This window comes from Xiphophorus maculatus, chromosome 16 (genome assembly GCF_002775205.1).
Source record: "Xiphophorus maculatus strain JP 163 A chromosome 16, X_maculatus-5.0-male, whole genome shotgun sequence".
Classification (NCBI taxonomy): Eukaryota; Metazoa; Chordata; class Actinopteri; order Cyprinodontiformes; family Poeciliidae; genus Xiphophorus; species Xiphophorus maculatus.
The window spans coordinates 10,209,403-10,223,699 of NC_036458.1; the positions used below are offsets into that span (position 1 = coordinate 10,209,403).

General features: G+C 37.5%; 1 protein-coding gene across 1 annotated transcript; it reads right to left on the reverse strand.

Moving 5' to 3' along the window:
- Nucleotides 1-10,716: 10,716 nt before the first annotated feature.
- Nucleotides 10,717-13,560, reverse strand: LOC102225273 (tumor necrosis factor ligand superfamily member 14-like). The gene is made up of 4 exons (XM_023348655.1): nucleotides 13,044-13,560; nucleotides 11,726-11,759; nucleotides 11,565-11,636; nucleotides 10,717-11,450 (listed from the first exon to the last, which is right to left on the reverse strand). Exons 1-4 carry the CDS (start codon nucleotides 13,263-13,265, stop codon nucleotides 11,038-11,040), a joined length of 741 nt encoding a protein of 246 aa, XP_023204423.1. The 5' UTR covers nucleotides 13,266-13,560; the 3' UTR covers nucleotides 10,717-11,037.
- Nucleotides 13,561-14,297: the final 737 nt, after the last annotated feature.

Genomic DNA, 14,297 nt, shown 5'->3' on the forward strand with positions numbered 1-14,297 from the left:
GTCAAGAAGATGTGATTGCTGTTATGGTTTGTGACAAAGGAATGCAAACAGCCTAAGGTTGTGAAACATGATGGCTAATTACATGCTGTGACTTTTTCTTTTTCCCCTTTCCTTTCCTCATTGACACATCATTGCAACATAGAAAAATTACAAATAAAATTAATAAAATGACACACAAAAACTATGCTTCCTCTAATAAAAAGAAAAAGAGCTTGATTTTCAATTTCGATTTAATGGAAGTTTCTAATTTGAAAACAATCAATTAGATTGTTTTCAAATTATGTCATTTTTCATGCAATTAGATCGATCAGTGATGTATTTGCAGAAGTGTTCATACCCTGTTCAAATTTTACGAACAATTGTATTTGTAGAACCACTTCTATCCGCAATTAGATCTTTTGTGATTTTTGTCACAACTAAATAATGACATTCTTCTTTGCAAAATAGCTCAAATGCAAACAGATTGAACATCGAGCATCAATCGATATCTGTTTTAAAATTTTGATTCTTAATTGGATTGAGGTTTGTGCTTTGACTGGACCGTTGTAATTAGAGTGAATCCCCAGTGCGGAAATGCAGAAGAAGAGACCACTTTCCTCCTGAAGGTTTCAGTGCTAAAACCCAGTATTCACAAGAAACAGAGAAAAGAGAGAAGCCGCGGGGTCAGAGGTCATCCCTCCGGCTGTCTTGTGGAGACATAACAGTGTGATTTCTGGGGACTTCCTCCGTGCTATGATGATTCAGATGTTTCAGTCCCTCCTGGCACAAGAAGCAGACACCAAAGAGAATTGAAAGACACCATCTGTCTGGAGGAGTATAACCTCAAGAAGAGTGGAAGTCAAAGCAAAAAGGAAGTTCATGCAGACTCTTTCCCTTTTTCTATTTTATTCCCTCCCTGCAATGTTAGTCATGTTCATCTGCTCCTACATATAAACTTCAAGAATTACCTTGAGACAAGTCACTTGGGGTGTTTTGAGGCAGACAAACTTGTCACTGTCTTTTGTTTTGTAACTAAAAATAAAATAATTCTTCACTTTTAATCAAGAAAGACCTTACGTCTGGGAGTTTTTGTTTGGTAAGTGTCTGTCTCTTTTTAATATAAGATTCAGGTCATGGGTGCCCTGCTTCAGTCCTCGTTTGAATCAAGTCCTCTGATTCAAATGGCCCAACTACCTTCTCAACATGACAATGTTCTGCTGAGTCTTGCTAATGAACCCTCATTTGATTCAGATGCATCGGAGCAGGGAACAAACTAAAAGGACTCATTTTGGACTCCACTGTGTTAGTGGTTTCAGGTGAATGGTCTCATCATGGTATACCTTTGCTACTTCTCATGGATTTATCAGTGATATGGAAGATCTCTTGTGATAATCCAAGCCTACTGTCCCTGACCTGTTTTATATGTTCCTTGGTCTTATTGTGGCTGTTTGTTCGCCAGTGTTCTCCAATAAACATCAGAAATGTTTATTGAACAGCTGGATTTATACCAAGATGAAATTACACACAGGATTCCCTCAAAATGTAATTCATTGCACAATATTTATTTAAAAGCAACAAAGTAAAGGGAATGTAAAACCAATGTATCACAAGCTTTTTAGATTTTTATTTGTAAAAGATTTTGAAATCTGTTTATCCTTTTCTTCCACTTCACGGTTATGTGCTGCTTTGTCTTGGTAGATCACAATGAAATACATTGAAATTTCTGGTATGACAAATTTGGACTTTTTCAAGTAGGAGTACATTTATTTTATTGTTTGTATAATTGAATTTCTTTAAATGTGAAATAGTTGCTTTAAAACCTACAGTAAAAATTTCAGCTGGGAAAAAAGTAGTTTTGAAATAATGATAAACTGAAAAAAGTATTCAATTTTCTAGTAGAAATATTATATGTAGTAAAATAGTATATGTAACAGCTAACACGTTTATTTATCTTTTTCTGGCATTTCCATGTATAACTAAAGTTGTTTGAAGAAAATCTTCAACTAATGAATTATCAGTCATTCTGCAAGAATGATTTTATTTTTAAACGCATTCACTAAGTGAAAAAGACATCTTAAGCAAAGCATCACAAGCATTGTCTATCACTGACTATTAATCTTACTATTTATCATAAACCTTCGTGCATTTCTGACTGTCATCCTCTAGATGGCTGTAATTCATCATACTTTAGAGAAAAGCATAGAAGTAGCATTAGAGAAAAGCATAGAAGTAGCACACCAGTGTCTGTCACAGGAATAAAAGTTGATCAAATATGGATTGAGTCTTGTTTTACTGGCGAGATGTTTTCCCATGCAGTGTGTATTTCATGACATCAGTGCTACCACATGTAGGTCTGTGTCAACGTTTTCAATTTTCTGTGTTTGTTCACTAGATTTTCCGGAAACTGACAGCATCACGCTGATGTTGTTTCCCACTAGATACAACATGACTCCTTGTTTCCAACGTGAATTTATCACGTCTCAGGTGTCCATCCTCACCCACTCTGACTTTGGCTCACAAGTTATTGTAAAACATCTGTAGTACAGTGCTTCCTCTGTTTTTCTCTAGTGAAACTATGAATCATTCAGCTTAATGGCATTTGATTTTGACTTTTGTTTGGAAAGAGTTACATCATCTGAAAATGCAGAAGTAAGCAAAGCCATTCTACTAACACTTTGCTGATATAGGTCTATTTCCTTTCTCATTTGCATTTTGTTTTTCATAAACACAAGGGAGGTCTTTTGACACGACATGACTTTGACGTGCACAGCTGCAGCTGACATGACCGTCACAGGATGTTTATTTATTTATTTATTCTAATAAAAAAAAAATTCTTTAATCAGGGTTTAGGATATAATAGGATAGTTGGTACCTATTCCATGTTATAGTGCTTCTTGATTCCTAGTTAAAAATGATAAAAGTACCTCACCTCAATCGTCATGTTGTCTGTTGGTCCTCCATATGGTTTGATGACACATACCAGAACCAGAGCCCATCCTGTTTTTCTGCCATAAAACTTTCCATGAGCATAGAACAAACTGAGAAAGTGAAACTGACCTCAACTAGAATTTTTGTGCAGGTGGGAAATTTTGTGAGGTGCAAATAGTAAACAGAGTGTTATAACATTTTGTTAGTTGCTCACTTTATTTCTGTGTGACATTTAGGTTGCTATCATACACCATACTGTGTAGATTAAGAGATAAGGTAGAGATTGCACCATTTTTTGACTTTGGGATTTTATGTAAATAGGAGATAAGAAAACCAGAACTGATAGAATATTGTGTTTTTATTATAATGGTAATTTTGCGTAATCTTCTATCTGGTACTTTATTCGTTTCTGGTGTGTGTCCTTTCAGTTTAAAAAAATGACCAAAAAAAATATTTTGATAATGATAATAATTCTTAACATTATTATTATTATTATTATTATCTGATGTTGCCTCCTTTATTGCCATTCAGATTTTCTTCATTTGGTTTAAACCTGGACATACGTTTAGGGAAAATACTTCATAAATGAGAGGAAAGGTTACAGTGTTGGAATGCATACATAAAGAAGGAAGTTTAATAATTCACATATGTTAATGTCAGTAGTTCTCTCCTCTTCTTGTTCTCCCTAGTAGCCTTGTTCCTTATTTCGGTGTGACTTGTGGTGAGTGGGAAGGAAAGGGCCAGCCCCCAGATGCAGACACTATCTGGGCCTACTGTGTCTGCCTTCACTAGCACAAAAGGGAAAGTACCACTTGGATCATTTTTTGCTCTGCAGATAGATAGAGCCGACCATAAAACATCCTCAACGTATCACGCTCTGAGCTCAGGAAGCGACCTCACTCTGCTTGGGTGCACACCAGAGGAAACTCAGGACTTGAACAGTCGTCACTTCTCAACATCTGTCTTCCTGCGTACCCCGGGCTCAGACGGCTCTGAACGCAACCATCGGACAGATCATGCCACAGAGGAGCCAGCATCCCCTGGTCTACATCCTCCTGATTTGGATCAGTATTCTCACCATAGCCCAGCTTTTCTTCATCCCGTTCTTCTTCACACGGGGACAGGTGAGCTTTTATATACAAGTAGAGAGTAAAAATGTAGGATCAACAATAATGACACTAAATCTAAAATTTGATTTAGTTATCTAACTAAACTAAAAGAGTTATCTAAAATTTGAATGAATTAAAATGATAATGTCCTTACTGGCGTACATAAATACCTCAGCAGCGCTTCTGTTCTTTCATGTGGTTTAGGCAGTAGCTCAGCTGGTGAGAAACACACCTGTGCTTGTGGTAGTCAGCTGCGTACAGACCCCCGCTACGGATCCTACGTAGTCACAGCTTTTTCTCAGAGTTCAGGCAGAAAATGTCTGACAAAAAAAACAACAAAAAAAAAAAAATAATGCACTTTGCTGAGATGACACAAGACTACTTTCTCCATAAATCTTTAGTGGTCTAAGATCAGTCACGTCATACACAACCGTCGTTCTGAAAGCACGTTGATGCCAGATTTCACTGTGCCATTTAGGGAACCTGAAGGAAGTTTTTGCTGGCGTAGAAAGGAAATATCCATTTCCAAACACTATTTTGTAACTTCCTCTAGTGCCATGTATCATGGGTGTGTTTTGTGCTTCTGTTTCCCTTTCCAGCCTACGAACATTAGCAATCCAATTTCATCCCCATTACCGGTACAAGGTATATTGGTAAGATGACTACATTTTCCATCTCTTGCTCCCATTGACCTCACCATGTTCAATTGTTTAGTCTCATAATGTCATAAAACAATCTCATGGTGATCAAACTTCCATAATTTGTATTTATTGATTATTGCATTTGCTTCTAACAGTTGCAGTCTAGGTATTTAAGAAACCCAAATCCTGGAGAGCAAGCAGATTAATTTCGAATGACTTCCATTTCTTTCTGAGTTACTTGTTGCAGTTACTTGTTTGTCTAACCACTCTCCTCATGTCTTGGAGGAAGCTCAGTGACGTCATTGACACATTCGGGGAAATGCCACTAAACTAAACAGATCTCTCTTCATTTTCCTCTTTAAGATCTATTCTGTTCTCTCTCTCAGGCGTAGGTGGTGGCCTAATCCCCACATGAAATAAATCTTAAGTTTTATGTAGCTGCTTTGTTTGTGACATAAAGAAATGCAGATTTCGAGACTAACTTCTATTGTATTCTTTTTGACAGAACCCCATTGAACTAGTCAACTTCAGAGCTCAAGGTAAACATTTTTGTTTGCATGAAAAATGTGTGACTGCAGTTATCACTACTGTTATAGTAAAGGTGCAGTTTCAGTCATTTTATACACAACTCAGAAAACATCCAGCTAACAGGAGCGTTTGTTTCATTCGCAGACACAGGATTAGCCGAGAAAACCATTAAATGGGACCTGGTAACAGAATCAGACCTGATTGGAACTGAATTGGAAAAGCCTATCATGTTAATGAAGGAGGGACACTATATCCTAAATCTTCAGGTAACGCTGTCGCCACATGAAAGAACACAAGTCTCAGACAAGTTGCACTCCGTCACCATCAAGCTGAACAACATACCCAGGCTGATTGGATGGATCAATGAACATTCAAACAGCACAGGCTTGCTCAGCAAGGCTATATTTCTGCCAGCGGGGGCTGTAGTTGACATAACTATTGAACCTGAAGCCTGGATCAACCCTGATTTGACAGTGACTCATCTGGACATCCTTTGGCTGAAGAAACTAAAGTATTAGCTCCAATGAAACTTTACAAATGGACCCTTCCTCTGTAGAAATCCGGCTCTGAATAGAAGGTTGTTTAGTATGTAGAATTTGTTTGGAACCAATATAAACAGAAAGGGCATAAGTTTCATAGAGTGTGGATTAAACAGACAAATTTAACTTTGAGGATTTCTTTCAGAAAATGGGGTAAAAACTTTTCTTCACAATTTCCAGCTTGACAATTTGTCCTCAAGCAAAACCTGTCAGAAAAAGTTATTGTATGTTTATGAGTCTCAGGGTTTGAAATCATCACTACAAATTGATTTTTTTTTTATGCCTTACAGCTATTTTTTTATTACTATCCAGTAGTAATATCCAGTAGAATTACCAGAAAGTATGCTGTAACTCTGCGAAGGGAGGACAAATAAGGTTTTGCTCATCTCTAATCTTAGCTCTCTGATACGGCCTTACTAAATTGTTTAGATGCTAGTTCTTGGTTGTAGTTATTTTACATTACAATGTAATTAGCAATCTTCAAGAATGTTTTATACAGAAGTGCCAAAAATATTGGCAAATAAGCATTTTTTTCTTGAAAATGTATTTTATTTTCACCAATTCTTTCTAAATCCTGGTTTATTGACTTTATTTGCCATGCGCTATGAATTTATATATTTATGTTGAAGCTATTTATTAATCTGACTGGACTTATTTACACCATGGACATTGTAAATATTAAATTTCCACCGATACTCAACGAATGTATAACCTTATGTGTTACTGTGTTTTTCTGTGCTACACATATTTGTTTGTTTTTTCTGTCATGATTCACTGGAATACACTTAAAATATTTTCATTATGTCCATCCACCTGACAGTTTTCAAACTGGAAAATGTGCTTTCCTTTAATTGCTTTGAGGTGTTTATGTGTTATACACCACCTACACAACTGAGTTAATGTTTTATAGAATTATTTCTAAAGTGTAGTTTCTCATACAAGCTAAGCATCCCAGTCATTGTTAATTTTACTCATTCTGGTACAAAGAAATCTGCTTTTTTTATTGTTAATGCAGGTTTTGTCCTGGTGTTAATAAAAATATTGTTTTTAGTACTCGATTTTCAGTTTGTATTAATTTAGAAGTGATGGAAGAAGTCTCTTGGGCTTTTATAATATGGTGTTAAAATTGAGCCTTTCAAGATAGCTTTGAAAATTGTCCTAGACTCCCTTTAATTGGATGTATTAGCCGCAGTGTTGCGCTAAATCAAGTGACAACAATGACTTAAATCCATTGACTGAGTCATTTTTGAGACCCCAAATTTAAAGTGAAAGTGAGAGGTTAAACATTAATCATCCTGCATAGTCACTTAAACAAAGTTTCGACCCTCCCTGTTGCTTTCGAAGAATGTGCCCTCCAGACAAAACATAGTACAGATCTGCTGTTTGAAAAGGTGTACATCATGACATCTATTGACCTAAATTAAAATGATTACCATCTGCTATAGAAAAGGTCACCGGAACATGAAGTTAGTCATCGCAGCCAGGAAAGATATTTTCCAAGTTGGTGAAAGTTTTTCTTTTCCAAACCTCAGCAACAGAGTCATACTTCTCAGGCTGCTCTTAACTGCTGCCTCCGAAGGTTTCGATTAAACTAAAATGATATTCAGGGAGCTACAATAAAATACAGATAGCAGAAATCCTCAGCTACGCCCACCCACTCTGTCTCATTTATTAGAGTCATTTGCACAACTTGGTTTGTCCCTACTTACTTTCCACACCACGGAGGCAACAACTGCTGAAATATTTATCAGCTTTCTTCACATTATTTCCACCAAAATGTCACGGGGAAAGCTCAGGTGCAGCCATTATAAGTAGTTCTTAAAAACTTCCACAGCAATAGTAGAGCTTCCAAAACTCAACAGTTTTGTGGGACACAGAAAATATTACAATAATACTATAATTAATTATTATTACCATTCTAAATTTAATATGTATAGATATACACATGTATATATATATATATATATACATTATACACATAATGCAATATAACTAATACAGATTATTTTCATTAGAAACATTTCTAATGTGGGCCAGTAAAGGCTGTTTTTAATACCTGCTCAACATTATTTTCATCCAAGTTATCCAAGTGAACATGAGCTTAAAGTCACAAACTGATGGCAAGACTTTAGGAACCTGAATTAATGGTCTCAATTACTATATATATATATATATATATATATATATTAATTTAGGTCAATAGATGTCATGATGTTCACCTTTTCAAACAGCAGATCTGTACTATGTTTTGTCTGGAGGGCACATTCTTCGAAAGCAACAGGGAGGGTCGAAACTTTGTTTTAGTGACTATGCAGGATGATTAATGTTTAACCTCTCACTTTCACTTTAAATTTGGGGTCTCAAAAATGACTCAGTCAATGGATTTAAGTCATTGTTGTCACTTGATTTAGCGCAACACTGCGGCTAATACATCCAGTCAAAGGCAGTCTAGGACAATTTTCAAAGCTATCTTGAAAGGCTCAATTTATATATATATATATATACATATATATATATATATGTATATATATATATATATACAGTACAGACCAAAGGTTTGGACACACTTTCTCATTGAATTCAATGAGAAGGTGTGTCCAAACTTTTGGTCTGTACTGTATATAGATATATACATATAATAAAAGTCGTTTCTCACAAGCAGTAACAGTTTCCGGTAGATTGCCCCAGCTGTTCCCATTTCCTAATGAAGCAAAGCAGATCATCATCTATATGCTACATGTGGCAGAACGTATTCCCAAAAAGTTCCCCCTTTTTTTTCAATTTAGAAAATATTCCCAAAGGTTCTAAGAAAACCTTAGAAATAATCTTGTAACCCTTTTCAGGCAGATAGATGTCAGAGATTTCACTTCCATCAGACTGAGGCATAATGCGTTGCTTTTCCCAACTTTTTAGTCTTGGTTTTGTTGTAGGACTGGTTCAAATTGAGTCATTTCTTGATTTCACAAGTGCGGCAGCAATCAGATGCGGTTTAGGCCATAAAACTGAATTTAAAAAAAAAAAAATCATAATCATTGTTAAGATTTTACAAGGTCAGCAATTGGGCTGAGATCTGGCATAACATTTGGTTAAAATTACTTAGTAATCCTTTAAAAGCACTTAAGTTATCGGTTTAAAAATGTTTGACAATTTGAAACATCTAAGTGTAACGGAAAGGAAAAAAAATGGAATACATGTATTAAGGGAAAATACTTTTTCACAGAAGCCAACTTAGAAGAAAATTGCTCCCAGCTTAAACACTGTATACAATGTATCAAAGATTCCAGTGAATACAAACCATGCAGTGACAAAAATGGAATTTATTTATCATAAAAAAGTAGACAAAGCAAACACTATCTCACAGAGTTTTGCATTACTGCAGATTTTTTTTCATTTCTGCCCCGGTTTCATTGTGCATGTTCTCTTTCAGGAACACGTGTCTCACATGGAACATCCCTGGAGCGAACTGCAGATCAACAGTGCCTTCAACAGAGTTTCATGTAAATCACTGTTTAACGCAAAATGGAAAAGCAGCGTAAAGGATCCTTGTGTTTCTATGAACCACTTTCAAATATTTGAGAAATCCACCCTATTTTAGTTCCCCCAAGCTGTGGTATGTAAACATTACTACAAACTGAATGGAAGATGTTGATAACAACTCATAACAACTTTATAAATATCCACTTAAAAAAGTAAAAAAAAATTTTTATAAATCCCAACTATAGTGGGTCTGTTGAATTGATTATGTTTGGATCAAAGTGGAAGAGTTCAGCTCAGAGCAAACACCTGCTGTATGTTTCCCCTTCAAGAGCCCGACACAAGGGGACAGCATTTAGCCGTGGACCATGAGAGGTGCGCAGCGGCCAACACTTTCACTTGTGCTTTCACTGAGAAAAACATTTAACGACGCCGCATGTTTGATCTTGCTTCAGTGTAGTGTGTAAAAATAAGCATTTCATCAGAGTACCTGTGTCTAACTTCACAATTTGGCTTCATTGGTGGAACAAAAAGATGGTTTCATTGATTCAGAATATAACTGCAGACAGAGAAATCTCGTCCCACACAAATTCTCTGTAAAAGTCAGATCTGGTTTAGAGTTTAATGATGATATGGCATGAATCCAAACCGCACAGAACATCACCCCCTCCTTTGAGACAATAGAGCTGCACACCTCACAGGACAGTCAGCGCTGGAACATGATGACTCATTCTTGAACATTCAAGACGACAGTGCAGAAGCATCAGTAAGGGCCAACACACATGCAAACACGCACGCACACCCCCTACACACACATGCACACTCTGCGACAGTGCGTCTTTATCAGCCACCGTGCTCCAGGTCTGGGGTTGGAAAGTGAGTCAGGCATTCTGCTACTGACAACCCCCCCCTCTGCTCTGCACCCCTCCCCAGCGGCCCCCACCACCACTTCCTCCTCAGTTTACAAATACACAAGTCAGTGGGTGCTTTCATAAGGCTTCTGCGAACCGTCACAAATGAAGGGAAAGAGTAAGAGTGACTGTGAGAGAAATGAAGAGCGAAACAATGCACTTCAAAGAGTGACGGGACTTTTTTTTTGTACAAACCAAGTAAGAGAATTTGTCATCAAGTCATGAATTGAAATTGCTCATTTGGAAGTTTACAGTCAACAAGAAGACATCCAGTTTTTGAGCAAAGAACATAAACGGGACTCAGTGTTCCTCCCCAAAAACTTGGATCGAAGCTAATTTGTTTTTCAAATTTTACTTCTGCACTTTTCGTGCTTCAACCAGAAGATGTTCAGCTGCTGATGGCATTTCAGGTTAACGTGTTGGAGTGGTAATAATAAAAAAAAAATACAAAAAAAACCAACACTTTGTGGTTGGAGAGAGTGGGTGACACATTTTCTTTTACTGAGACCATTCTGCCTTTAGCTCAGCCTCGCCTGATATAACAGGAAATGAATTCAACTGGCTCACAAGACCGCAACTGCAGAAAGACAAACTTTTACTTGTTCAATATAGACTTTATTGCATATTTTTTGTATAAACACAGCACTGTTATAATATAGTTACATACGAAAGGAATAAATAAATAACATTCATAATTTTTTGAAGCAGTAAAATAAAAAGTGCACCATCCTTGTTTATGTTAGTAAATAATATTTAGCAACACAACAAACAGTTAAATCTTAAATCAGCACTCAAAGTCTGATTTGAAGTAGAAAAACGTCTTCAGCACTTTTGCTGTTACAATGCTTTTCGATCAAGTACAAAAGGCAATTAAAAATGTTCCTGAAAAAGTTATAAGCTCTTTTTTAATCTCCTGTCGGTCTGATATCTATATCATATATGCACCAAACACATTCTCATAAGATCTGTGGCTGATAATCTGTTTTGTGCTGCTAACATTTACATAGATAGCATCATTTTGGGACAGGTAAAACACCCCGGCTAGGAAACTGTTGGAAAAACTCTTGTCTTCTTTGTCTTTCTTTGACAGATACTCTCTGGCCTCCAGGAGGGGGATGCCTTTTCCAGCATACATTTTAGTTCGCATCATCACAGAATGGCAAAAAGCACCACCTTGTGAGTAGTAGACCTTGGAATAGATGTAGTAGTATCCCTCTTTCTGGATGATGAGATGTCTGTCTTTGTATTTCATTTCATACAGGAGAGGCTCTGCGATAACGCTCCATGCCATGACGTGTGGGTCGTGATGGGCGTCTTGGGCGTCTTGGGCGTCTCGGCCGTCTAATGAACAAAACACGAGCAATGGTGTCAGTGCTGTTTCGATGTGCTGTTTTTATCTTGGTTTTGAAAAATTGAGCATTTCATTAGAAGAAGTTGCAAAATTGCTGGTTTCACCTGTGAGATGTGCAACAGGTTTGGATGGAAGAAGACGACCATCAGGGTCTGTAGTATCCGGCGGAGGGTTTTCTGTGTGACAGTAAGACACATTGTTTTCCGGTCAGAAGAATAGACCTCAAAACCTTTTATTATGCCAAATGAAAAATGCTGAGACATACCGCTGATTTGCTTTGAGGTGACACCTGAGGGGCCCTGCAACGGTAAACGAAAAAGGACATTCAGGTGGATTAGCTGTGATCTGAGCGCATGCATGCTTTCCTGGCAAGCATTCAAACACAGTTGCATGACCACTGGTGCACATCAGGTTGCATTGGAATGTAGAAGGTCTAAGGCATTACAATGAATCATTACCTTTTTTAGCATATGCTAGCATTTGTTTTGTGTTAAGCAATCACTGTAAGGGTTTCGGGTAAGGCTTGTATACAATACTTCTAAGGTAGATCATTATCATGACACAGGAAATAGACCATTTCCTTGCTGTCTCTAATTTTTGCAGCATGCATGATATGCAGACCCACAGAAAGTGAATCAATACTTTTCCTAAATCTAAAACCCGTGACTGCTGCCCTCAGACAGCAGCGGGATTTCATAGAAAGCCAAACACGGAGTCTTCACTGTCCGCAATCTCGGGGCAAAGAGCAACTGTGTGTCCAACTCCAAAAGACGTCAGAGGAGTTCTGTATAAACCGCCAGATTTCTCCATCCGTGGTCCACTCTGTTCCTCTGTTCCTCTTTACCGTAAAATAAATGCAAGCTCAGCACTTATTGGAGTGGGATGAGGGGGGAACTTTCATGCACATGATCTGAGTAAATGTGAGTGTGGTTTCTGTCACAAGAGACCTTCATTTTTACTCACCCCTCAGTCTCAAGAGCCCCACATATGAAGGGAGACGTTAAGAAAAGGAACATCTCGTTGTGGAAAGCAGAAGACTGAAGTTTCCACGTTGGAAATCCAGTTAGGTGGAAAAGCAGATAAAGTTTCTCTCAAATATCAGTTGGCTCTTATTATCATGTGCATAAAAAACTTTTAATTATAACCTTATTTTTTGATTATGCTTTTAATTTTAACCCATATTTACTCTAAGTTTGTCATCTAGATTTATCAGTCCACCTCACTGAGTCCTTTTCTTCACAGACTCAATTTATTCAGTGTATTTCCAGTATTTATAGTAAGCATAATTTAACCAGTTTAAATATAGAATCGTGATGTATGCATGATTCATGGAAAACTGAATATCTCCATTTAAAAAAAAAAGTAAAATAGCTGAGACAATGAAAAAAGTGGAAGAAAACACTCGAAACATGAAAATAATACTGAAAGCGAGAATTGGTAGTAAAGATGGTTAAATTCTTATCATGAAAGTGATATTCTAAGGGAGGGGGGTAAAGGTAATGGAACAGAAAATGTACAGTGAAACACACACACACACACGCGCACGCTCAAATCACAGACACAATTCTTTACGTGATACTCACATATTCAGATTGGTAGAGGCGATAGATGAAGAAAGCTTCAAAGAACACGCCGAGCAGTGCCAGGGTCACCAGGACGAACAGCAGAGTCTGCGCGACCCCGCTTTGCTTCTTCTGTTTGCCCAGTCGAGGTGGCACAGCTGGTCGGGTGGCATGGGTGTCCACTACAAACACAGAGGGGTCGTGAGCCATACGCCCCACGCCACTTTTGAAATTGAAAAACATCTCAGATAGAAACGATCCTCCAGCGGTCAAAGCTGCTGTTTCCTAGGGGCTGAAGAGACCAAACTACAGTGGAGAGGCAGCGAGGTGCAATAAGATTGCAAAATGGGTGGGCTCACATCTGGTTGGTCCAAGTGGAGATGTCTCATGAGTAGTCAGAAACAGACAGCAACTGAAATCTAAAGATGTATCCCCACAGCACCTGTGAAGGCTGGAAAAGATCCACTTTTACTGTACGTATCAAAATGAAACTTTACATAAAGGTCGCTTCTCAGTTTAAAATATAACGGCTGAAGTTAGACGACCATATAAGTGAAGTGGAGATCAGACAATGTGCATTTTAACCCTGTTTCACGCCCTCCCACTTCACTGCAACAGCTAAGTCTTTCACACTTCCTCTCATCTGTACAGTTTCTTTGCGGCTAGTCTACACGTTTAAGCAGCAGCATTTGTACACAGAGTCAAGTTTAGGATCTTCTCATTCTCATCATTGTTCAGAGGAAATAAAGTCTGGTCACATAATTTTAGTATAACCACTAAAACATTTCTGTCTGTTTTGAAAGCCACAATATTCTATTCAAGGGAAACGGTCCTGATATACTTTCTAAAGTCTTTATCTTTTAAAATGTTGATTGTGTTTCTTTGGCAGTTTTTTTTTCACTGTTCATAGGGAATGACTAAGTCCAGTTTTACAATTTGTCCAAGCAAAAAACAAGATTAAAATGTTTTGTTTTAAAGATAAAACAATCAGTGATTAAGTCTATGTGAAAGGTTTGATCTAATATAGTTAAACATTGTCAAACTAAACTTACAACTGACCCTTTACTCCTGAACTTTTTTCTTATTTTGTAGATGTTGTGACCTTCCAGTCCAGTTGAATAGCCTTTATTGATCATATTGAACAACTCGCTGCACAATGGTCTTTTTTTCTGACCTCAACTGGTTCCTGAATGCTGCAGCATAGAACGTGTCTATTTAACATCTGCTTTAGCTTTCTGTCTTCTGTGTGGGTTTCCTTGTGCTCCTCATCAAGTT

Excerpts from the sequence above, each read along its gene's own strand:
- LOC102225273 (XM_023348655.1), bottom strand. The coding sequence starts at position 13,265 with ATGTTTTTCAATTTCAAAAGTGGCGTGGGGCGTATGGCTCACGACCCC. Across the intron at positions 11,760-13,043 it reads GCCTCTACCAATCTGAATAT|GGCCCCTCAGGTGTCACCTC; the intron begins GTGAGTATCACG and ends TTACCGTTGCAG. Across the intron at positions 11,451-11,564 it reads ACCTGTTGCACATCTCACAG|ACGGCCGAGACGCCCAAGAC; the intron begins GTGAAACCAGCA and ends TTTGTTCATTAG.